Source organism: Anomaloglossus baeobatrachus, chromosome 11, assembly GCF_048569485.1.
Source record: "Anomaloglossus baeobatrachus isolate aAnoBae1 chromosome 11, aAnoBae1.hap1, whole genome shotgun sequence".
Classification (NCBI taxonomy): domain Eukaryota; kingdom Metazoa; phylum Chordata; class Amphibia; order Anura; family Aromobatidae; genus Anomaloglossus; species Anomaloglossus baeobatrachus.
In genome coordinates this window covers 120782469-120809064 of record NC_134363.1, presented here as the reverse complement: position 1 = coordinate 120809064, position 26596 = coordinate 120782469, and the positions used below count along the sequence as shown (strand labels likewise).

General features: G+C 47.6%; 1 protein-coding gene across 6 annotated transcripts in view; it reads left to right on the top strand.

The window, feature by feature from the left end:
• The window catches only part of BCL9L (BCL9 like), an 88855-nt gene that overhangs the window by 51734 nt on the left and 10525 nt on the right, over positions 1-26596 (top strand). For 5 of the 6 annotated variants that reach the window (XM_075328407.1, XM_075328409.1, XM_075328406.1 and 2 more), the window contains exons 3-5: positions 3820-3942; positions 18763-18967; positions 23738-23822. In XM_075328407.1, coding sequence (XP_075184522.1) covers positions 3820-3942; positions 18763-18967; positions 23738-23822 — 413 coding nt within the window. The remainder of the gene's footprint in view (positions 1-3819; positions 3943-18762; positions 18968-23737; positions 23823-26596) is intronic. The other variant, XM_075328408.1, reaches the window with a different exon arrangement.

Here is a 26596-nt window from a genome sequence, read left to right as displayed (position 1 = left end):
GGCTTCATGAGGTGTTTTTCAGCAAATTTAACTCTGGCCTGTCTATTTTTGGAATTGATGAATGGTTTGCATCTAGATGTGAACCCTTTGTATTTACTTTCATGGAGTCTTCTCTTTACTGTTGACTTAGAGACAGATACACCTACTTCACTGAGAGTGTTCTGGACCTCAGTTGATGTTGTGAACGGGTTCTTCTTCACCAAAGAAAGTATGCGGCGATCATCCACCACTGTTGTCATCTGTGGACGCCCAGGCCTTTTTGAGTTCCCAAGCTCACCAGTCAATTCCTTTTTTCTCAGAATGTACCCGACTGTTGATTTTGCTACTCCAAGCATGTCTGCTATCTCTCTCATGGATTTTTTCTTTTTTTTTTTCAGCCTCAGGATGTTCTGCTTCACCTCAATTGAGAGTTCCTTAGACCGCATGTTGTCTGGTCACAGCAACAGCTTCCAAATGCAAAACCACACACCTGTAATCAACCCCAGACCTTTTAACTACTTCATTGATTACAGGTTAACGAGGGAGACGCCTTCAGAGTTAATTGCAGCCCTTAGAGTCCCTTGTCCAATTACTTTTGGTCCCTTGAAAAAGAGGTGGCTATGCATTACAGAGCTATGATTCCTAACCCTTTCTCCGATATGGATGTGAAAACTCTCATATTGCAGCTGGGAGTGTGCACTTTCAGCCCATATTATATATATAATTGTATTTCTGAACATGTTTTTGTAAACAGCTAAAATAACAACTTGTGTCACTGTCCAAATATTTCTGGCCCTGTATGTATGTATGTATGTATGTGTATGTCTGTATGTGTATATATGTATGTATGCATGTATGTATATGTGTGTGTGTGTGTGTGTGTATATATGTATATGTATGTATGTATGTATATATATATATATATAATATATATATATATATATATATATATATATATATATATATATATATATATATATATATATATATATATATATATATATATATATAATATATATATATATATAATATATAGAGAGAGAGAGAGAGAGACAGAGATTTTATATATATATATATATATATATATATATATATATATATATATATCTATCCATCTCTTATTCTGTCTGTCTTGCTCCAAAATGACGTCATTACAGTGACAACCGTCGCATTGGCCGCTCGGCCTGGCCCCGCCCCCCGCACGCATTTCCCGAACGCACACGGAGCCCCGACTCACAGGTGAATGCTGCACCCCTCTGGGAGCCCACACCGGCAGCCCAGCCGAGACCTACCCTTGCGTTGCTGGGATCGTGCCGGAGGTGGCGTACGCTGGTAACCATGGTACACATCAGGTAACCATGAAAACCACTTTGCTTAATTACCCAATTATGTACCTTGGTTACCAGCGTATGCCGGCTCCCTGCCCATTCAGATCATTGGGCTCCCACTGTTAAACACGCCGATGCGTGCTGCACAGCAGGAGACCAGCAAACAAAAAATGAACCAGCACTGTTGCTTTGAATAGTTACCTGATGTGTACCATGCTTACTAGCTTACTCCGGCTCCCGACACGTGTGCCAGAGCACGCTGGTAACCATGGTACACATCGGGTAACTATGGAAACCGCTGTGCCCGCCCCCTGCACGCTGTGCCCGCTCGGCCACGCACCCCTGCACGCTGTGCCCGCTCGGCCACGCACCCCTGCACGCTGTGCCCGCTCGGCCACGCACCCCTGCACGCTGTGCCCGCTCGGCCACGCACCCCTGCACGCTGTGCCCGCTCGGCCACGCCCCCTGCACGCTGTGCCCGCTCGGCCACGCCCCCTGCACGCTGTGCCCGCTCGGCCACGCACCCCTGCACGCTGTGCCCGCTCGGCCACGCACCCCTGCACGCTGTGCCCGCTCGGCCACGCACCCCTGCACGCTGTGCCCGCTCGGCTACGCCCCCTGCACGCTGTGCCCACTCGGCTACGCCCCCCGCACGCATTGGGCACCTATACACACACCTCCCCCCCAGGACTACTCCACCTATTGGACACCTCCCCCTCAAGGACTACTCCACCTATTGGACACCTCCCCACAAAGGACTACTCCACCTATTAGTGTGTGTGTGTGTGTGTGTCTGTTTGTAAAAAAAAAAAATATATATATATATATATATATATATATATATATATATATATATATATATATATATATATATATAATTGCTACATGTAGCAGAAATGGCAGTGAGTACATGGGACACATTAGGGAGGGTTGCTCTTATATGCGCCTTATGATTTAGAATCTGAAGAATCTGAATCAATTATCACTCATATATGGCTAAAATTGGTCTCTGAAAATGCTGCCCACATTGGGAGTGGAGATTAATGCTTTGTAGCTTCTTTCCCCTGTTTCGTGATTGATGGCTTTGTCAGGGGGCACGGAATAAGCATACTTGGTCAGGTTTAAATGTATACATGGGAAACGTGGACCCATATTGGTCTGTTCCTTGCTCCATGCACTAGTCATCACCTCAGCCCTCTATCGCTACCATGCATGCACAGGAACCTAATAAAGAGAGCATATCACATATTGATGTTATATAATTGGTGGAGAAATGTTGAACTAGATGGACGTAGGCGTTTTTTTTTCTCAACCTATGTAACTATGATATTGGTGCTGGGACGGGACAAAGGCCAAGTCCAGAACCCATGCACACCCCGGTCTGTATGAGGAAAACATCCCCTGATTGAATTATGTATGTATATATACAGTAACCTTACATTTAGCGCAAAATAAAACGGCCGAGTGCCAAAGCACATTAAGATAGATATGTTAGTAATAATATGACCTTATTGATATGCACTTTATTATGTACAGAAAACCATTTCACATGAGTAATTTATATATTGCTAGAAACTTGATTAACCGCAGTAATATTTAGCCTGATCAGTTGATATAAGGGTATAAATCATAAGAAATATGATTTTAAAAAGTAATCGCTCATTATGATTTTAGTATATCTGCTCAGCTGTGCTTAGATCAACCACCATTTTGGAGCATGTGCTGTCTGTGCGCACAAAGGAGCGCCTGTAGACAGCACACAGACTAATGGGACTCATTGTGGTTGTTAACATGAGCGTTTTCCAAACAGACCCAACAGTCCACGTAGAAAAAAAATCCCAACAATATTGGTCATCTTCATTATGCAGCAAAAACAATCCATCCCCAGAAAGAGAAACTAATTTTTGTTTTAGTACACCCAACCCATAAAAAGTATGTTAAAGAGAACCAAATATAAAGGGAAAAAAAAACACCAAGGGTCGGGGTTGGTTGGGGTCGGGGTTGGTTGGGGTCGGGGTTGGTTGGGGTCGGGGTTGGTTGGGGTCGGGGTTGGTTGGGGTCGGGGTTGGTTGGGGTCGGGGTTGGTTGGGGTCGGGGTTGGTTGGGGTCGGGGTTGGTTGGGGTCGGGGTTGGTTGGGGTCGGGGTTGGTTGGGGTCGGGGTTGGTTGGGGTCGGGGTTGGTTGGGGTCGGGGTTGGTTGGGGTCGGGGTTGGTTGGGGTCGGGGTTGGTTGGGGTCGGGGTCGGGGTCGGTTGGGGTCGGGGTTGGTTGGGGTCGGTTGGGGTCGGTTGGGGTTGGTCGGGGTTGGTCGGGGTTGGTTGGGGTTGGGGTCGGGGTTGGTTGGGGTTGGGGTCGGGGTGGGTTGGGGTCGAGGTTGGTTGAGTCGGGGTTGCGGGTGGTTGGTCATTTTTAGTCTTTTCCTGCTAGGCATGTGTCTTTTATTTTTGTGATCTATAATTCTGGTAATACTGGTGTTTGTAGTTTCGGCTTCTTACCTGCCATGTATTTTTCAGGAGATTTACCCCCTCGCAGCAAAAGACGTTGTGTGTTGGAGCGTAAACAGCCGTACAGCGGAGACGAGTGGTGTTCAGGACCAGACAGTGAAGAGGATGAGAAGAATTTGGTGATTGCTCACAGTAAGCCACTTCTAATTCCTTGGATGGTTTATGTTAATAAAATTGTGGTTAGATGATTCGTTAGTCTGGAGATATAATGCACCATATTCTAAAGCAAGAGTACCAGCCAGCTAACCTGTATAGTTAGGGTAAGCTGGCAACTTTCCATTGTAGTTCTACTTGTTCTACTGACCCTTAACTATCAATACAGTGGAACCTTGCTTAATGAGAACAATCCGTTCTGGGACTGTGCTTGTTAACCAAATTACTCGTTCAGCAAAGCAAGATTTCCCATAGGAAATCATTGCAATGCAGACGATTCGTTCCACAATGTGTTAAATGTCCCATCCTGGTCCCCTATTGTCATTCCACACATGTGTACACACACACACACACACACACACACACACACACACACACACACACACACACACACACACACACACACACACACACACACACACACACACACACACACACACACACACACACACACACACACACACACACACATATATATATATATATTTATATTTCTTCATCATTCCTTATGGGAGACCCAGACCATGGGTGTATAGCTTCTGCCTCCGGAGGACACACAAAGTACTACACTTAAAAGTGTAGCTCCTCCCTCCGAGCATATACACCCCCTGGATGACAAATCCAACCAGTTCAATGCTTTGTGTTCAGGAGGTCACACACACACATGCATTCTCATCTGATTTTTGATTTGGAAGAAAAGCGGGTCCAATCTGGACTCCCGGCATGTCCCTTCTCACCCCACTGTGTCGGCGGTGCTGTTAGGGTTGATTTTACAAGGCTGGAGCCTTCACATGCCGCGCTCCTTCACCATCCCTCGGGCTCTGGCTTGAAGTGGGAGCCATCACGGTTCTCACTGCTTTGCAGGAGACCGGTCTCCATCCGCAGCCCTTTCAGGACCCTGCCGGACGGAGCGCTCACCCCTCAGGGACTTGGCCCTGCGTCTCATAAGCTAAGTATTGAGACGTTATTGAGGGGTCCCTTGTACATTTATTGTGGGGAGAGTGTGTTGTTTCACTTTGCTGTGATTTCCGGCCGGTTCTCTGGTTTTTTCCTGAGAACCGCGACGAAGGTGCCTGCTCGTCGGCCGCATGGATAAATCTAGGCCCCGGCTTCAGATGCGGCCTAGTTTCGTTTTCAGTGCCCCTGCATGTCAGTCATGCAGGGGAACAGTGCGGCGCCGCCCACCGGCCGTTCAGCAGAGGGGAGGACACTCCTCTCTGAGGAGATGTTTCCCTCCCCTGTATTTCTCTTTGGCCCTCCGGTTCCCGCTCTTGGACTAAACCCCGCCCCCCTCCTCACTCCGGCGCCATTTTATCAGCGTTTACACACTGATCGGCGCTGGCTGCTGCAGCTACTGCATCTGTCTGGGGGTCCAAGCTGTGGAATCCGGAGGGCACACAAAAAGCGGTCTGGTAAGCCACAACCTCTGGTTGTGGGCTTTATTATACACTCTCTGGGGGTCATTCTGAAGGAGTGTATTCTTTACTGCAGAGCCTCCACCTCAGCAGCATGTCTCTCACTAGGAGCAAGGCTTTACTCTATATGCACTGCATGTCAGCTCATTCTGCCTGAACCGAGCACATATCCACATTGTGATGCCTGCTCTAACATGGTGGTGCCTCAGCCTGGAGTCTCCCCAGGGGTCCCTCCGGCTGCTCCGGCCCCGGTGGCTGAACCCCCGGCTTGGGTAGCCTCGTTTTCTAAAGCTATCTCCCAGTCCTTTACCGACTCCATGGGACAGCTGTCCCGGACTCTGCTGACCATGCATCAGCCCCCTTCTCAGGGCGCCTCTGCTGCTCTGACTCGCTCTGCAGAGCTCACAGAGGATTTTTTATCTGTTCCTGGACCCCGTCCTCCTCAACGGAGACGCTGGGACTCTTCTCCTTCCTCGTCCCACGGCTCTGATTCACGAGCTGAATTGCAGGGCGAGGAGGATGCCTTTACTGTGGGCTCGGACGCTACCTCTATGTACCCCATTGATCTATCTGAAGGTGATGCGGATGTTAGTGACTTGATTGCGTCCATTAATTCCGTACTGGACCTCAATCCACCAGTGTCAGAGGACCAAGCCTCTCTGGCCAACACCAGTTTACCTCACCTAAGAGAGCAAGGAGTATGTTTTTTAACCACTCCAGTTTTCAGGCCACTGTGACCAAGCCCAGGGCCTGTCCTGACAAACGCTTCTCAAAGCGTAGTTCTGATGACCGTTTTCCCTTTCCACCAGAAGTGGTCAAGGAGTGGGCTCATTCACCAAAGGTAGATCCTCCGGTGTCTAGAATCTCAGCCCGGACAGTTGTATCTGTGGCCGATGGCACCTCACTTAAGGATCCCACTGACCGCCAGGTTGACCTTCTGGCCAAATCTGTATATGAGGCGGCAGGGGCCTCGTTCTCCCCGTCGTTTGCAGCAGTGTGGGCTCTTAAGGCAGTCTCTGCTTCTCTGGCGGAGATACATTCCCTCGCCAGGGATTCTATGCCCGAAATGGTTGCCTTAACTTCCCAGGCTTCGGCCTTTTCATCCTATGCCGTGTCTGCCATTTTGGAGGCTTCTCACCGCACGGCGGTGGCTTCCGCTAATTCCCTCGCGATCCGCAGGATCTTGTGGCTTCGTGACTGGAAAGCAGACTCTTCTTCCAAGAAGTACCTTGCTGGGCTCCCCTTTGCTGGGTCCCAGCTGTTCGGTGAACAACTGGATGAAATTATTAAGGAAGCTACTGGCGGGAAGAGTACTTCCTTGCCACAAACTAAAACCAGGAAACCTGTCCAGGGCAGGAACCAGTCGAGGTTTCGTTCCTTTCGTTCCTCTAAGCCCTCGGCCTCGTCCACTAACTCAGCCAAGGATCGAAAACCCAGCTGGCGCACGAAGCCGCGTCCTCAGAAGAACGGAGGAGCCGCTGCCACTAACGTCCTTGGTCGGTGGCAGGCTCTCCCACTTTGGCGACGTGTGGTTTCAACACGTCTCCGATCAGTGGGTGCGGGATATCATCTCCCACGGCTACAGGATAGAATTTTCTTCCAGCCCGCCAAACAGATTTTTTCTGTCCACTCCCCCCTGTTCCAAAGCCGCCGCCTTCTCTCAGGCCGTGGCATCCTTGCAGGCCAACGGAGTAATTGTACCGGTTCCCGCCCGGGAACGGTTCAGAGGTTTCTACTCAAACCTCTTCCTAGTCCCCAAGAAGGACGGTTCCTTCCGGCCCATCCTGGATCTCAAGCTTTTCAACAAGCATGTTCAGGTGCGGCACTTTCGCATGGAATCTCTGCGATCGGTCATTGCCTCAATGACCCAAGGAGATTTTCTAGCATCCATCGACATCAGAGATGCCTATCTGCATGTGCCAATTGCAGTTTCACACCAGCGTTGGCTACGTTTTGCAATCGGAGAGGAACATTTCCAATTCGTGGCTCTCCCCTTCGGGTTAGCCACGGCCCCTCGTGTATTCACCAAGGTCATGGCAGCAGTGGTTGCGGTCCTGCACCTCCAGGGGTTGGCAGTGATTCCTTACCTGGACGACCTTCTAGTCAAGGCTTGATCCAGTGCAGACTGTCAGCGGAGTGTCTCACTCACTCTCGCCACGCTTGTTCAATTCGGGTGGCTTGTCAATCTGCCCAAGTCCACTCTGTCCCCGACCCAGAAACTTACGTACCTGGGGATGCAGTTCGAGACTCTGCCGGCACTTGTGAAGCTGCCCTTAGTCAAACAGCAGTCCCTTCATCTGGCGGTGCATTCTCTGTTGAAGCCCCGCCGTCATTCCATCAGGCACCTCATGCAGGTGCTGGGTCAGATGGTGGCGTCAATGGAAGCGGTTCCCTTTGCCCAGTTCCATCTGCGTCCTCTGCAGCTGGACATTCTCCGCTTTTGGGACAAGCGGACCTCTTCCTTGCACAGGCTAGTGGCTCTGTCGCCACAGACCAGGAGCTCTCTTCAGTGGTGGCTTCGGCCCCTCTCTCTGTCTCAGGGACGCTCCTTCCTGTCTCCGTCCTGGGTGATCCTCACCACGGATGCCAGTCTCTCCAGCTGGGGAGCAGTATTTCTCCACCACCGAGCACAGGGCACTTGGACTCCGTCCGAATCAGCCCTCTCGATCAATGTGCTGGAAATCAGAGCTGTGCTCCTAGCTCTCGTAGCCTTTCACCACCTGTTGGCGGGCAAGCACATTCGAGTCCAGTCAGACAACGCGACAGCAGTTGCCTACATCAATCGCCAAGGCGGGACACGCAGCCGCCTGGCAATGTTGGAAGTCCAACGTATCCTTCAGTGGACGGAGGACTCCAAGTCCACCATATCCGCAGTCCACATCCCAGGCGTAGAAAACTGGGAGGCAGATTCTCAGCCGTCAAACCATGGACAGCGGCGAGTGGGCCCTGCATCCGGCAGTGTTCCGGTCAATCTGCCGCAAGTGGGGCACTCCGGAAGTGGATCTAATGGCATCCCGGCACAACAACAGGGTCCCGGTTTACGTGGCTCGCTCCCACGATCCTCAGGCCTTGGCAGCGGACGCGCTGGTTCAGGATTGGTCCCAGTTCCGTCTGGCCTACGTGTTTCCCCCTCTAGCTGTTTTGCCCAGAGTCCTGCGCAGGATCAGAATGGAGGGCCGTCGGGTCATAATCATTGCTCCAGACTGGCCCAGGCGAGCTTGGTACCCAGACCTGCTCCGTCTGTCCGTAGAGGTGCCGTGGCATCTCCCGGACCGCCCAGACCTTCTCTCTCAAGGTCCGTTTTTCCGCCAGAATTCTGCGGCTCTCAGATTGACGGCGTGGCTCTTGAGTCCTGGATCTTGACGGCTTCCGGCATTCCTTCCGAGGTCATCTCCACTATGACTCAGGCTCGGAAGTTTTCCTCGGCCAGGATTTACCACAGGACTTGGAGAATTTTCCTGTCCTGGTGTCGCTCTTCCGGCCATGCTCCTTGGCCGTTTTCTTTGCCGACCATCCTGTCCTTTCTACAGTCCGGTCTGCTGCTAGGACTATCCCTCAATTCCCTCAAGGGACAGGTCTCGGCTCTGTCAGTGTTGTTCCAGCGGCGTATCGCCCGACTGGCTCAGGTGCGCACCTTCATGCAGGGCGCATCTCACATCATTCCGCCTTACCGGCGGCCTTTGGATCCCTGGGACCTTAATCTGGTCCTCACGGCCTTACAGAAACCCCCCTTTTGAGCCTCTTAGGGAGGTTCCTTTGTTTCGACTTTCACAGAAAGTGGTCTTTCTGGTGGCCATAACTTCTCTTAGGAGAGTCTCTGATTTGGCTGTGCTCTCTTCGGAGTCACCCTTTTTGGTTTTTCACCAAGACAAGGTGGTTCTCTGTCCGACTCCGGACTTTCTCCCTAAGGTGGTGTCTCCTTTCCACCTTAACCAGGACATTTCATTGCCTTCCCTTTGTCCGGCCCCTGTGCATCGCTTTGAGAAAGCGTTGCATACTTTGGATTTGGTGCGGGCGCTCCGGATCTATGTGTCACGCACCGCCGCTCTTAGGCGGTGCACCTCTCTTTTTGTGCTAACCACGGGTCAGCGCAAGGGTCTCTCGGCTTCTAAACCGACCCTAGCTCGTTGGATTAGGTCGGCCATATCCGATGCCTACCAATGTTCTCAGGTGCCTCCACCGCCGGGGATTAAGGCGCACTCGACCAGAGCTGTCGGTGCCTCTTGGGCTTTCAGGCACCAGGCTACGGCTCAGCAGGTCTGTCAGGCTGCCACTTGGTCCAGTCTGCATACCTTTTCTAAGCACTACCAAGTGCATGCTCATACTTCAGCAGATGCGAGCTTGGGCAGACGCATCCTTCAGGCGGCTGTCGCCCATTTGTGAAGTTAGGTTTTGCCTACTTCTCAGTTTCTGTTTATTTCCCACCCATGGACTGCTTTGAGACGTCCCATGGTCTGGGTCTCCCATAAGGAACGATGAAGAAAAAGAGAATTTTGTTTACTTACCGTAAATTCTTTTTCTTATAGTTCCGACATGGGAGACCCAGCACCCTCCCTGTTGCCTGTTGGCAGTTTTCTTGTTCCGTGTGTTTTCACCGGCTGTTATTGTAGACAGAGGTTCCGGTTATTCCGGGGTTTACTCTATATCTTTACTTGTGGGTGGATGTCCTCCTTCAGCTTTTGCACTAAACTGGTTGGATTTGTCATCCAGGGGGTGTATATGCTCGGAGGGAGGAGCTACACGTTTGAGTGTAGTACTTTGTGTGTCCTCCGGAGGCAGAAGCTATACACCCATGGTCTGGGTCTCCCATGTCGGAACTATAAGATAAAGAATTTACGGTAAGTAAACAAAATTCTCTTTATAATGTTGTGTGTAGTTACCAAGTGTTTGTGTAGGGCGCTGTAAATGTTCTGGGTGTGGGGGGGTGAGAGCAGTGTTGTTTGTGTGTTGTGTGTGTTGCGTTGTTTGTGGAGCGCTGTGTGTAGCGTTTTGTGTGTGGTTCTGTGTGTTGCGCGGTTTGTGTGGCTGTGGGGTGCGTGTGTGTGTTTTGGGGGGAGGTATGTTTTGTGCAGTGTGTGTGTGTGTGTGTGTGTGTGTGTGTGTTGCGCGGTATGTGCGTATATTTATGTATGCCGCGGTGTTTGTGTGTTGGGTGTTGTGTGTGTGTGTGTGTGTGCGGCGTTGTCTGTGTGGGTGTCTTTGTAGGGCGGTGTTTGTGGTTCCCAGTGTGTGTGGTGTGTTGTGCGGTGCGCGTGTGGCGGTGTGTGTGTGTGTGTGTGTGTGTGTGTGTTTTGGGGGGAGGTGTGCACCCCCATCGTGTTCCATCCCCCATGCTGCGCACCCCCCATCGTGCTCCTTCCCCCATGCTGCGCATCCCCATCGTGTTCCATCCCCCATGCTGCGCACCCCCCATCGTGCTCCTTCCCCCATGCTGCGCATCCCCATCGTGTTCCATTCCCCATGCTGCGCCCCCCTCATCGTGTTCCATCCCCCATGCTGCGCACCCCCCATTGTGCTACATCCTCCATGCTGCATACCCCCCATCGTGCTCCAACCTCCATGTTGTGCACCCCCTATCGTGCTCCATCCCCCATGCTGCACACCCCCCATCGTGCTCCATCCTCCATGCTGCACACCCCCCATCGTGCTCCATCCTCCATGCTGCACACCCCCCATCGTGCTCCATCCCCCATGCTGGGGCCGCCGGGGGCGGGTCCGAGCGTGGCAACGTGTGCCGGGGGCGGGGCTGAGCGGGCGAGGCGTCAGCGTATGCCGGTTCCCTGCACATGTGTACCGGGAGCCGGTGTACGCTGGTAACCATGATACACATCGGGTAACTGAGGGAAGCGCTTCCTATAGTTACGCGATGTGTATCATGGTTACCAGCGTACACCGGCTCCGTCACGATCCCAGCATCGCAAGGTTTTGTCCGCCGGGGGCGGGGCCGAGTGTGGCGGGGACGAGCGGGCGAGGTGTCAGCGTATGCCGGCTCCCTGCACATGTGTACCGGGAGCCGGTTTACGCTGGAGCGGGTGATGCGTGCGGAGGGCCGGGGCGAGCGGCTAATCCATGCGGGGGCGGGGCCAGGCCGAGGCAAGCGGCCAATCCGTGGGGGGGCGGGGCCAGGCCGAGACCAGCGGCCAATCCGACAGTTGTCACTCTAACGACACTGTCACGGTGACACAATTTTGGAGCAAGACAGACAGACAGACAGAATAAGGCAATTATATATATAGATATGAATATATAATATTATATGGATATATGTAGAATATATAAAAATATGCACCATCCTGACCATACAAGCAATAATGAACCGAGAGTAAGAAATTACTGACTCGTGGGTTCAATATAAAGTCTGTATGAAACGTAAACAAATAGCAGAAAAGGGAGTGTATAGTACAAAAAGTATCAAAATCTTTATTAATGTAATCAATAAAAACAGGATGACAAAATGACAATGGTGAGGAGGGAAAATAGAAATGGAAGATGTAAATGCACTAGCTGCAATTATAAACTAGTATAAGTTATGGTGCACAAGGGGTTAAGGCAGGGGTCTCAAACTCGGCTGGGTGTATGGGCTGCACAGAGGAAAAAAAATAATTTGGGGGGCTGCATTCTTTGCAGGACAAAGTGACATTTTTATTGGTACCATATATAATATATTGTTTTTTACACACCTTGGGATCACTGATTTTGAACATTTTCACTTCATTATAGCAAACGTGCATATTCTTTGTTTAAATATAAACATTTTTTTTATATATATTTTATTCCTTTCTTGTAACTAATAGTCTTACGATTAGCACTATATAGAAATTTTGACCAACATCTTTTAATAATGTTCCCCATATTGTTGTAACATCCTTGTCCCCTTGTAGTATTGTGCCACATCCCACAGTAATGTGCCCATCCTAGTCCCCATCCTAAAGTAATGTTCCCCATCCTTGTCCCCATTTTGTAGTAATGTGTCCATCCTTGTCCCCATGTTATAGTAATGTTCCCCATCCTTGTCCCCTTGTAGCAATGTCCCCATCCTATAGTACTGTCCCCATTCTATAGTAATGTGCCCATCCTTTAGTAATGTGCCAACCTTGTCCCCACCCTATAGTAATGTCCCCAGCATTATCCCTTTTCTATAGTAATGTGTCCCATCCTTGTCCCCTTGTAGTAAGGTCCCTATCCTACAGTAATGTGCCCACCTTGTCCCCATCCTGTGGTAATGTCCCCATCCTATAGTACTGTGCCCATCCTAGTCCCCATCCTATAGTACTGTGCCCATCCTAGTCCCTATCCTATAGTAATGTCCCAATACTATAGTAATAATGTCCCCATCCAATAGTGTTGTGCCCATCCTTGTAATATCCCAATCCTATAGTAATGTCCCCAGCCTTATCCATAGTAATGTGCGCACTTTGTCCCAATCCTGTAGTAATGGGTCAGCAGCTCTCCTCACCCTCCACAGACGCAGGAATGAAGCTGAGGGGAGTGGTCTGCGGCCCCAGATCCACAGTCTCTCCAATCAGAGCTGGGGGCGGGTGAAACACAGGCCACCCAGCTCCAGCCAATGATCAGGGCTACGCTGACCATGGCTGGATTTCAATGTTTCAGCGACTTTTCAATGGCTGAAACATTAGTGGCTGTGATTTGGCTGAGCGGCGTTCATCAGCCAATCACAACCTCCGTAGGTCCGGGGAAGAGACACCACCCCTCCTGAGGTCCCCGTCATGGGTCCTTAAGTACCAGGGAGCCATAACGTACCCAGTACGTCATAGGTCGCTAAGGGGTTAACGTCTAACACACACACCACCACCATTCTTGTCACTTGTCCCGCGCTCCCTCCGCTGCCTCATCTCTGCTTCGTGCGGCCCCTGTTCACTATCGCGGCAGGTGCAGTGTCACTGTCAGTGATTTATGTGAGATGATTGTATTGCCGGCGCGAGAGTGCAGCGCTGGCAACACATTCATCTGACATGAAGTGCAGACAGTGGCTGCGGCCCCTGCACCTGCCGCGATAGTGAACAGGGGCACGGGCCTGTGGGCCGCACGAATTACCCTGAGGCCGCGGGCCGTGTGTTTGAGGCCCCTGGGTTAAGGTGTCAAAACATAATTGCCCAAACATGAAGTGTTAAATGACTACAAAAAAGTTGTGTTTTTTGGGACAAAGACCCTAAATATCACCCCATAAGGTATTATTTAATGCTAGAAAAAGGTGCCCAGTCTACCAAGATATAAAAGGTCCCATAAATGAGGTTGTGTACCTGGGCATGTCTCCAGCAATGCACCTAACACATACCAATATTCGAGGAGACTAGAAGTAGTAGTGAATGCAGCGAAACGTGCGTTGAGCGTTTCTCTGCCTGGCTGCTCTCACTACTACTCCCAGTCTCCTCCATTACCGGTATGTGTCCACGGACCCTATATCTTGGCTAAATCTAGTTTTGCTTTTATTTATTGATTGGGGGTTTTGGTGACTCTAAGGGGCCTACTGTTTTACAACTTTTGGCACATATATGTCCTGTTTATCACATCTGCAATATACAAAGGTGACTGTCCTTACCTGGTATGTATAGCAGCTGCATATTATTTGCTCTGTTGTCTGCAGCCCGTCCCTCTGGCTTCATGTCAGTTTAGTTTTGTCTGTCTGTTCCATACTACCATTTTATCTGTGATTATGCATTTTTGACCTTTTTTGCTTCCTGTTGTGTGTTACTCTGTATAATTGCTTTGTGCATTTGTCCTATACATTCTGCAGTAAGCTTCTTGGCATGTTTTTTTCTTGGTCATTGATGATGTTAGGTGGTCTCACTTTCCAATTTTTTGGATTTTAAATGTTTTTATTATTTCTTGCTTGTTTTGTCCAGTTGATATTTGTTAAATAAACCTTGATATTTTTCATGGTAATCCACATTTTTTTGTCAGTTTCTTTTCCCTTTGCTTGCTCTAATTTTTCTTCGTGCTGGGTGTGATCCCCTTCCAGGAATTTGTGCCCTCCACCTCCATTTTTTCCTTCCAACATACAGTATTTTGCAGCCTTTTTTTTTACATCTGCCCAAAACCGTTTGCAAAGTACGAATACTTACAAAGTTAGTGTTTTAATAGTTTTTGGGAATTAACAAAATGCAATGTGAGTGAACAAAAGTAAAATATAAATCCTATTAATATTTGGTGGGACCGCCCTTTGCCTTCAAAGCAGCTTTAAAGCATTGATTCTTTTAGGTACACTTGTACAATGTCAAGTATTTTGTCAGGTGTAAGATAACTAATTACCGTATTTTTCGGACCATAAGACGCACTTTTTTTCCCCCAAATGTTGGGGGAAAGTTGGGGGTGCGTCTTATGGTCTGACTATAGGGCTGCGGCTGGGAATGAGGGTGCTGCGGGTCATCGGGGGCACGAGCAGGCAGCAGCAGCGCCTGCCGTGACCACGTGGGCCCGATCATTACATATACACGCCCATCCTCCCGCCCATCTCTCAGCGCTGAAGCCGGCGCTGACAGGTGGGCGGGAGGACGAGCGGGGACACGCGCATAGCAAAGAGCCGGCCGCATGATCACCCCTGGCAATTACAGCCTGGAGTGATCATGTGCGGCTGTATTCACTGCCCCCGCGCGTCATCATCAGTGCGGGGTGCAGTGAATCAGTGCACTCACCCGTCCCCGTGTGTGGAGCCGCCCCCCTGCAGCACGCGATGTCTTCCTGTCTGTGCCGGTCAGCTGATCTGTGCTGAGCTGGTCAGCTGATCGGCACAGACAGGAAGACATCGCGATGCAGCAGGGGAACGGCTCCACACACACAGGTCAGTGGCGCAGAGAGGAAGTTGATCGGTGCTGGAGGGAGTGAGGAAAAGGTGAGTATAAACGTTTATTTTTTTCTCTGTGCTATAGGATACAGGCCATATACCAGGATGGTATATGAGCACGATGGGGGCATATAGCAGGATGGGAGTATATGAGCAGGCAGGATGGGGGGTATGTGAACAGGATGGGAGTATATGAGCAGGCAGGATGGGAGTATATGAGCAGGCAGGATGGGGGTATATGAACAGGATGGGGGTATATGAACAGGATGGATGGGGGTATATGAACAGGATGGATGGGGGTATATGAACAGGATGGATGGGGGTATATGAACAGGATGGGGGTATATGAACAGGATGGGGGTATATGAACAGGATGGGGGTATATGAACAGGATGGGAGTATATGAACAGGATGCATGGGGGAATATGAGCAGGATGGATGGGGGGTATATGAGCAGGATGGGAGTATATGAGCAGGATGGGGGAATATGATCAGGATGCTGGTATAGGAGCAGGATGGCGGTTTATAGCAGGATCATATACAAGGCAGGAGGATCATTACCAGGATGGGGTACCTTAGTAGAGAATTTGGGGACATTACCCCCATAACAGTGTCAGCAGCAGATCCTCGCCCCATAAGTGTGTCATGACCACATTTTTTGCTTAAAGTTTTATTTTCCCATTTTCCAGGGTGCGTCTTATAGTCCGGTGCGTCTTATAGTCCGAAAAATACGGTATACCAAACATGTCATCATCATTTTTATATGTTGGAACATTACCTGAAACCTAAATAAGTAGGAGGCTTAAAACTGGGTAAGAGACAAACTGCTACGAAGGTGAGGTTGTTGAAGACCGTTTTATGTCACAACTCCTACACCATGGTAAGATTGAGCATAGCAAGATCGAAGGTAGTTATACTGCATCAGCAAGGTGTCTGCCAGGCAGAGATTTCAAAGCAGAATAAGGAATAAAGATGTGTTATTCAAGCTCTTTTAAACAAGCACCAAGAAATGGGCAACGTTGAGGATAACTAGTGTGGTCAGCCAAGGAAACCTAGTGCTGCAGTTGAAAGACACATCATGGTCCTCACCAATCAAAAGCAGAAGATGTCCAGCAGCGCCATCAGCTCAGAACTGTCAGTAACCAGTGGGAAAGCTATATCCATCTACAGCAGGGCTCTCAAACTCGGCTGGGTGTATGGCCGCAAAGAGGGGAAAAATAAATAATAATATAATATAATATAATATATATATAATATATATATATATATATATTATTATATTATATTATATTATATTATATTTTTTTTTTTTTTTTTGTAACACACCTTGGGATCACTGATTGTGCACATTCTTTGTGTGTGTATATATATATATATATATATGTGTGTATATATGTATATATATATATATATATATATATATATGTGTATATATATATATATATATGTATGTATATATATGTATGTATATATATGTATGTATATATATGTATGTATATATATGTATGTATATATATGTGTATATATATATTTGTAGAAAGAAAAAAAAGTCATGCCTTGAGTTGTCCCTTACTTGTAACAAATTGTGTTACAATTAGCACTTTATAGAAATTTTAGCCAACATCTTTTAGTAATGTTCCCCATCTTGTTGTAATGTGCCCATCCTTGTCCCCTTGTAGTATTGTGCCCCATCCTAGTCCCCATCCTACAGTAATGTTCCCCATCCTGTAGTGATGTCCCCATCCTTTTCCCCACCTTGTAGTAATGTGCCTATCTTTGTCCCCATCCTATAGTAAGATCCCTATCCTATAACAATGTCCCCAGCCTTGTTCCCATCCTATAGTAATGTGCCCATCCTGTAGTAATGTGCCCATCCTGTAGTAATGTGCCCATCCTGTAGTAATTTGCCCATCCTTGTGCCCAGCCTGTAGTAATGTCCCCAGCCTTGTGCCCAGCCTTTAGTAATGTCCCCATCCTTTAGTAATGTCCCCGTCCTATAGTAATTTCCCCAGCCTTGTTCCCGTCCTATAGTAATTTCCCCAGCCTTGTTCCCGTCCTATAGTAATTTCCCCAGCCTTGTCCCCATTCTATAGTAATGTGGCGGCTTAGATGCAGTGACTGCCGCAGCGGCTGAAGAGGGGGGCGGGGGCAGTGGCTATAACTTGCCGATCGCTCTCCAGTCCTCAGCTTCCACAGACGCCGGAGTGAAGCTGAGGGGGGCGGTCTCCGGCCCCAGATCCACAGTGATTGGTCACAAGGCCGGTCTCTCCAATCAGAGCTGGGGGCGGGTGAAACAGAGGTCACCCCGCTCCAGCCAATGATCAGGGCTATAGCTGCACTGATCATGACTGGATTTCAATGTTTCAGGCATTTTCAATGGTTGAAACATTAGTGGCTGTGATTGGCTGAGCGGCGTTCGTCAGCCAATCACAGCCTCCGTAGGTCCGGAGAGGAGACAAGACCCCTCCTGAGGTCCTCTCCTCCCCGAATCTAAGGTATTTGCAAAGCGATCGCAGTCTCTGGGGCCGCGATTTTGCCTTGACGTATTGGGTACGTCATGGGTCCTTAAGTACCAGGGAGCCATGACGTACCCAGTATGTCATAGGTCGCTAAGGGGTTAATGTGCCGTCCTTCACATACACACAAAAAAAAAACCAACAAAAAACACCATTCTCACCTGTCCCACGTTCCCTCGGCTGCCTCATCTCTGCTTCTTGCTGTCTGCAGGCCGTGCCCCCGGTGACTATCGCGGCCCCTGTCAGCGATTTATGCCAGATGAATGTTTTGCCGGCGCTGCGCGCAGAGTCAGGCCCTCCATGCACAACGTTTCCAACGCAGCTTTGGAGGAATAGTTGTGCACAGAGCGCTAGACTCTGAGCGCAGCGCCGGCAAAATATTCATCTGACATGAATCGCTGACAATGGCTGCGGCCCCTGCACCAGCCACGATAGTCAACAGGGGCACGGGCCTGGGGGCCGCACAAAGCAGCCTGAGGGGCCGCATGCGGCCTGTGGGCCGTGTGTTTGAGACCTCTGTTCTACAGGTTTGAGAATTGTGGCCAGAAGTGGTCTTTATTCATCATGTAATACCATCATGGAGGCAGCTGATGTGCTCCAACCTTATTCTGCAGTAGGGTAGGAGAACGACCCCAAATATACAGCCAGTGTCAGTAAGAACTATCTTCATCATCCTGGAAGTGATGATATGACCCCACAGAGCTGGGATCTCGTCATCATGGAGTCTCTGGGATTAGGATTTATACAATCAGTCATCCACATAAGATCTGTGACTGGTTCTCCAAGATGTTTGGGACAATCTCCCTTCAAAAACTGTGTACAAGTGTATCTAGAAGATCTGATACTTTGCTTTTTTGAATGCATAGGGCAGTCACCACAAATATTAATGATTTAGATTTCTTAGTGTTATTTTTTATCAGTTATTGTTACTTTGCAGGATTTTTTTCCACACTTGTCTAAAACCTTTGCCTAGTACTGTACATAGTTCAGAAATAATGTTAGTTTTGGAGATAATTTGTATGCGATACCATTTGCTGATTGTCCTTTTCTTTCTCCATCTTGTCAGACTGTAGTGTCGGTGATTCTGCAGTATCCGCTCCCACAGTGCCAGGATCCGCATCGGCTTCCCTCCCAGGGCTCAATGACTCCAGTTCTTCCAGCACACCCCATGGGGCAAGCCAAAACGTACATGGAGAGGGAGGAGGGCCCGGGGGTCCATCCAAGGCTCCCTCACAATATGTGTATGTCTTCACAACATATTTGGCAAACACGTGAGTCTTCTTAGATCATTATTTAGTCATTGTAGTGAATAAATAGCACAAATACTATAAATATGAACTAAATATTATTATAGCATGGAAAATAGAACATAAAATAGTTTATACAACTGAAATAAGTTTACGGACACTTTAAGTCCATTACAATTCGTTTATATCTCCCAGCCCCAAAGATTCCTGGTCTACAAACAGTAGTTTATAATGTCTACTTCGTACATGATGCGAGCAACTTTCCCAACAAATGTTTACAAACAGATCATTCCAGTTATAATTCAGACATTTACATTCACAGTTTATTGTGCCTTTAAATCACTCGGAAAGTGCCATAAAATGATGGCCTGTCTGTAGAAGCGAATTCACATCTTAGTTGACTAGAGGTGTACGTTGGGGCAGTGTTTTTAACCCTTTTCCGACATGGCAATGTTTGCTCTTTCGTTCTCTCTACGAGGGCTTGTTTTTTGCAGGATGAGTTGTAGTTTTGAATGATACCGTGTATCGTACTGGAAAATGGTAAGAAAAGTTTAAAGCGGGCTTTACGCACTACGATATATCTAAATTGTCTCTCCAGGAAACAAGACAAACTCTAGCGCAGCGCCACCGATTGGAAGTAGCAATCCTAAACAAGATTTCGGCGGGGTCACGTCGTAAGTGACGCACATCTGGCATCGTTAGTGATATCGTAGCGTGTGACCACTATGAACGAGCAGAAATACTCACCTTCTCGTTCATCGTTGACACATCGCTCATTTTCTAAAAATCGAATGTCCGGTTGTTCATTGTTCCCGAGGCAGCACACATCGCTCCGTGTGACACCCCCGGGAACGATGAACTGCAGCTTACCTGCGTCCCGCCGGCAATGCTGAAGGAAGGAGGTGGGCGGGATGTTACGTCCGCTCATCTCCGCCCCTCCGCTTCTATTGGTCGGCCGCTGTGTGGCGTCGCTGTGACGCTGAAGGTCCCTACCACTTCAGGAAGTGGATGTTTGCCGCCCACAGCGAGGTCGTTTGGAAGGTAAGTGCGTGTGACGGGGGGTTACAGCATTGTGCGACACGGGCAACAAATTGCCCGTGCCGCACAAACTATGGGGGCGGGTGCGATCGCACGACTAATTGCAGCATGTAAAGCAGCCTTAAGTGCAGTGAAATTGTGCAATAAACCATAATTCCACAATTCTTTTTTCAGTTTTGTTTGTATATGTAAAGAAAAATGTGGAAATTCATGGAAGAAAGTCATTTTGTAATAAATAGATCACTTGTACTATATATTTCAATACCACGCTATTGCAGTATACAGTAAAAATCACGAGCCCCTATGAAGCTTAACTGCAGGTTGGTTTTCATAGAAGCTCCCTCATGAAAGGGACGAGGGTCCTCCGCTGTGACAAACCATCGGCATCCTTCGATTCCATCATGGGGGAGGCCAATGGGTGCTGGGAACGTCTGGTGTTGGGAAAGATTAAGTGTGTGGATTGCACAATTCGGCACTCTGCGGATACATAGTGACTGCAGAGTTTTCATTTCAGCCTGGACAACAACTTTAAAGGCTGCATAAAAGATCTATTTGGTTCTTTTCTGAACATCATGGGAAAATCAGCCTAGACATCGGTAAAAGAGATGATGATGTCCATGAGTCTGGTACGTTTTTAGGAGCGATTTCCAAGCTCTTAACCCCTTCACGTCCCATGACGTAGATATCCGTCATGGAGCGTGTGAGGTTAATTCCCGCCCCCTGCGAGGGCAGGCCGTGGCGATCCGCACACATCAGCTGATTTCAACAGCTGACATGTGTGCCTGCTAGTCGTCAGTGGAATCGCATTCCACTCGCCACTATTAACCCCTTACATCTCTCTGCCAAAATCTGGCAGCAAGATGTATATGCACGCCGCCAATATGCTGACTTACCCCACCCCCACGTGACGTGATCATGTGACTTCCGGTGGTTGCCATGGTAGCACAGGGTCATGTAATGACTGCTGTAGCTATCATGAGTCACTTGCTCTCAATGCCGGAATACTGCTGACATTGAAAGTAAAGCAGCATATCTGCAGATCTCAGCTCTGTAGCTGTGATCTGGAGATATGGCAGAGCAATCAGATTGCTGATCCATATATAGTCCCGTAGGGGGACTAGTAAAATAATAAAAAAAAAGTTTAAAAAAATCAAAAACCTAAAAGTTCAAATCACCCCCCTTTCACCCCATTGAAAATTAAAGGGTTAAAAAAAATAAAAAATATACACGTTTGGTATCGCTGCGTTCAGAAATGCCCATCAATTAATCTGATCGGTAAATGGCATAGCAGCAAAAAAATTCCAAATGCCAAAATTACGTTTTATTGTCGCCGCAGATTTTGCACAAAATGCAATAACAGGCGATCAAAACGTAGCATCTGCGCAAAGATGGTACCATTAACGGCATTAGCCTGAGACGTGAAAAATAACCTGTCACTGAGCCATGGATCCCGAAAAATGAGAACGCTACTGGTTTTGGAAAATGGCGCAAAACGTGTGACACTTTTTTTGGACCAACATGTGATTTTTTTTTTAACCTTTTAGATACAAGTAAACCTATTTATGTTTGGTGTCTAGAAACTCGCACCGACCTCAGGCATCGCAACCATACATTAGTTTTACCATATAGTGAACATGGTGAATAAAATATCCCAAAAGCTATTGTGCAATCACACTTTTTTTGCAGTTTTTTTCAGTATACGGTATGGTAAAACTTTTATGCTTTCATTTAAAACTACAACTCATCCCGCAAAAAACAAGCCCTTATATGGCAAGATTGACGGAAACATAAAAAGGTTACGGCTCTCGGAAGAAAGAGAAAAAAAATAAAAACTGAAAAACACAAAATGCCCGGGGGCTGAAGGGGTTAAAGGGACCACATTCTTCTCTTCAAACCTAATTGGCGATTTTAAACACCCTGGGACCGTTCAGCTATCACCCTATTGAGGAAGGAGACGTGTTCTGCTACCTAGAGAAGAGAGAGACATACTTTAGTGCAAACCACTAACGACCTTATGAATAACCGGACGTGTTCAGAAGAGAAGCCATTGCTTCACAATAGCCCCCCAAAAAACTAAGTTACAGTTTGCAGCTGCTCGTGGGGGACAAAAATCTTCCATTTTGGAGAAATGTCTTTTGGGGTGATGAAACCAAACTAGAACTGTTCGGCCCTTGTGTTCTGTATGAACTTGCAAGCTAAAGAGCACCATCCTAATCATGAAGCGCGGTGAGGTGGCAGCATCAAGTTCTTGGGGGCCTTGCTGCTGTAGGGACTGGTGCCCGTTACAAAACATGACGATGGACATTTATGTAGGTGATAACACAACATCTCAAGTCATCAGTCAGGAAGTTAAAGTTTGAACGCAAGTGGGTTTTCCAAATATTCAGTGGCACATGTGCAAAGTTGTGGCAAAAAAAGTGAAGGTAAGGAAGTGGCCATCACAAAGCCCTAACCTCAGCTCCATAAAGATTTTATGTCCAGAATTGGAAAAGTGTGCGTGAGCTAGGAAGTCTACTAACCCAACCGACCAGTTGTCTGGAGGAATGAGCCAAAGTGCCCCAAAGTTCCAGCAATGTCTTGTGAGAAGCTACCTTGTGAGAAGCTTGTGGAAGGCTACCCCAAATGTTTCACCCTAGTTAGACATTTTAAGGGTAACGCTACAAAGTATGAACTATGTAAATTTGTGAGCTGCCGGGAATGTGATGAATATAATTAAAAGGATTAAAAAAAAAAATCAATGCGCTCAGAAGAGTTGTGTGCATCGGGTAAATGTCAGGAAATTGGAATCAGGAGTTTTTACTTACTGACTCTGGTGTATGTAAACTTATGACTTACAGCAATTATTATGGCTTAAAGGGAACCTGTCAGCAGATTTGGCGCCTATAAGCTGCGGCCACCACCAGTGGGCTATTATATACAGCATTTTAACATACTGTATATATGAACCCAGGCCGTTTGTGTAGAACGTAAAAAACACTTTATAATACTCACCTAAACCAGTCGCTGCGGTGGAGTTGGGTCATATGGGCGTCTCCGTTCTCCGATGCCGGCGCCTCCTCTGTCTGCCATCTTCGTCCTCCTTCTGAAGCCTGTGTGCATGATGTGTCCTACATCGTCCACACTCGCCGGTCCCGCACAGGTGCACTACAATACTTTGATCTTCCCTGAGCAGGGCAGATCAAAGTGCACCTGCGCAGGACCTCAATGCCGACGAGTGTGGATGACATAGGACGTATCATGCACCCCGGCTTCAGAAGATGGTCGACAAAGATGGCCGACAGGCGGCACCGGAGAATGAAGACGCCCATCTGACCCAACTCCACCGCAGCGACAGTTTAGGTAAGTATTATAAAGTGATTTTTACATTCTACACTGCGGTCTGGGCTCTTATATACAGCATGTTAGACTGCTATATATAAGTGCCCATATAAGAGCCCACTGGTGGTGACCATAGCTTATAGGCCCCAAATCTGGTGACAGGTTCCCTTTTTAAGGTTTTTATAGATATGTGCTCACAAGTAATGGTCTGTTTGCTGCGTTATTTTGTGATCTTATTTACCATTATTCTGAGTTTGGACTGTCTTCGTGCTTATCTCTCAAAAGACTTTATTTCTTCTCAAATATTTCACCCTTTATTTAACAAGTAGAATTTTATTTATTCACATGCAAAATGTCAAGAGAATTGGAAGAAACAGAGTATTAGTTTTTAATGAAATGATTGCATGCAATGATTCATTCCCTCCTTCTTTCTCACAGTGCGGCTGAAGCTGTTTTACAGGGCCAAGCGGATTCCATTCTGCTTTACCACCAGCAAAACGTTCCCCGAGCCAAGCTGGAGGAGGTATACTTATGTTGTTGTATCATGGGCCACTTTTATCAGCTTACACATTTTATTTACATCTCTGTGAGAAGAGAAGTGGCGGAAAAGAACTAAAAATATTGTAGATGATAAAATATAACAAATTCGGGTGAATGTAAAATGTACCTGTTGGGCCTTTAGAATAAGCTCATGTGAGAGACCCTACAGTAGAAAAAGGTAACCAGGTATTAGGGGCATCTTAGGCTAAGGACACACATCCGGCTTTTCTCCCGTTTGTCGGATCCGGTGCGCTCCCTTACAGTGTATACAGTACAGTGGCTGCGCGACAAGCTCCGGTCACGTGCTGTCATGTGACCGGAGCATGTGACCAGGAAGTTGCAGCGCAGCCACTGTACTGTATACACTGTACGGGAGTGCGCCGGATCCGACAAACGGGAGAAAAACCGGATGTGTGTCCTTAGCCTTAGCGAGTCCATCAAACACAGATGTCTTTCTTGCCCTAGGGCAGAGCCCCTCTTGGCACACGGACATGGCCATATTTTCTTGTGTAGGTCTCTGCCCTGTTAGCTGTATCACACATTGGATAGAGATTAAAGAATGATTCTCATCGATTGCCATCTTCCAAGTTTTCCTGATCCATTTTGGTTCTTTTCTGACTTATATGACCCAAAATTGGATTTGCCGGCTCACACTGGGATTTATGTGACCTGGAAATGGCTTTCTCAATGCAAGTCTATGGATGCCCGTACTAGATCTTTATAGACTTACACTCTGAAAGCAGCACCGCCCTACGCTTTAGAATTGCTTTGTGAGCCGCCAAAGAAAAGGACCAGAGGATTGCTGGAAACTGAGGAATACAACAATCGATAAGTATTTTAACGCCTTCAGAAATGGACAATATTTTGTATTTGCCCTTTCGCTTTCTCCTCCCCTTCTTCCAATAAGCCATAAGTTTTTTTTATTTCTCTATGGACGTTGCTCTGAGGATTAGTGTTGTTTTTGTTTTTTTTTGTTTTACGAGTGCTATTTTTTTAATGACATCCTTCATTTTAAATAAGATTCCCAATGAGGTGAAATGGTGAAAAGTTTTCACCGTATTTCTTAGGGGTTTTAGGGGTTTTGAACCTGTGGTCATCCCATTGCTTATACTATATACTACCATACTATATAGCTGAGCTTCAGTGGAGGACCATTATAGCAGCGACGGGGGACATTCATTAGGTGCCCGGGTGTCATACCTCCGGCGCTCCCCAGTCGCATCTCAGGGTGCTGATGGGATCCACGCATTTTAGCACCCGCTGTGATGTCATGTAAATACCACTCTCAAAAACAGCGGAGTGCCACTGCGGCTTATGGACAGATGGCGGCTGTGTAATGTAGCCGGCATCAGACGTCTGGGGAAAGCTCACCTTGTGCGTCCCATCCTCACACTGTCACCACAGCGTTGACGTACAGTTGCTCCCATATGCGCAAAGTGGTCAGTACACTTACACTACATTACATACATAATTAGGAGGGATTATGTATGTAATGGAAAATTTGTGGAAGATTCTTCTTTAAATTAGAAGTTGTGCTCCATAGTGCCATTTACAGGTATAAGAGGCAAAGCTTATGGATATACCCCCTGTGTATATTAGATGTCCATTGTATTTGTGAGGGGAGTACCTCTCTTGTCCCTTTCAGCAGTTATTGATGGCTGTCATGTACAGTGGTGTGAAAAAGTGCTTGCCCCCTTCCTGATTTCTTATTCTTTTTACATGTTTGTCACACTTAAACCTTAGACAAAGATTACACCAGTAAACACGAAATGCACTTTGTAAATGAAGGCCTTTATTATTAAGGGAAAAATAAATTCAAATCTACAGGATCCTGTGTGAAAAAAGATTTCCCCCTAAACCTAATAACTGGTTGGGCCACGCTCACCAGCAACAACTGCAATTACCGTCAGTGTTTGCGATAACTGGCAATGAGTCTTTTACAATGCTCTTGAGGAATTTTAGCCCATTTATCTTTGCAGAATTGTTTTAATTCAGTCGCATTGGAGGGTTCCCAAGCATGGACCACCTTTTTAAGGTCATGCTACAGCATCTCAATGAGATGAATGTCAGTACTTTGACTAGGCCACTGCAAAGTCTTAATTTTGTTTTTCTTGAGCCATTCAGAGGTGGACTTGCTGATGTGTTTTGGATCATTGTCCTGCTGCATAACCCAAGTGCACTTCAGCTTCAGATCACGAACAGATGAGACATTCTCCTTCAGGATTTCTTTGGTATTCCATTTAGCACAGCAAATCTTCCAGGTCCTGAATAAGCAAAACAGCCCCAGACCATCTCACTACCACCACCATATTTTACTATTGGTATGATGTTCCTTTTCTTAAATGCTGCTGTTACTTCTACACCAGATTTAATGGGGCATACACCTTCCAGAAAGTTGAACTTTGTCTTTTAAGCCCAGAGTTTTCTCCCAAAAGTCTTGGGGGGAACAAGATGTTTTCTGGCAAAACTGAGACGAGCCTTTGTTCTTTTTGCTCAGCAGTAGTTTTCATCTTGAAACTCTGCCATACTGGCCCTTTATGTCCAGTCTCTTTATTATAGTGGCGCCATGAACACTGACCTTAACTGAGGCAAGTGAGGCCTGCAGTTTTTTTCGATGTTGTTGCAGGGTCTTTTGTGACCTCTTTGAGTTGTTGCTCCCCTTTTGGGGTAATTTTGGTCGGCAGGCCACTCCTGGGGAGGTTCACCTCTGTTCCATGTTTTTGCCATTTGTGGATAATGGTTCTCGCTCGTTCGCTG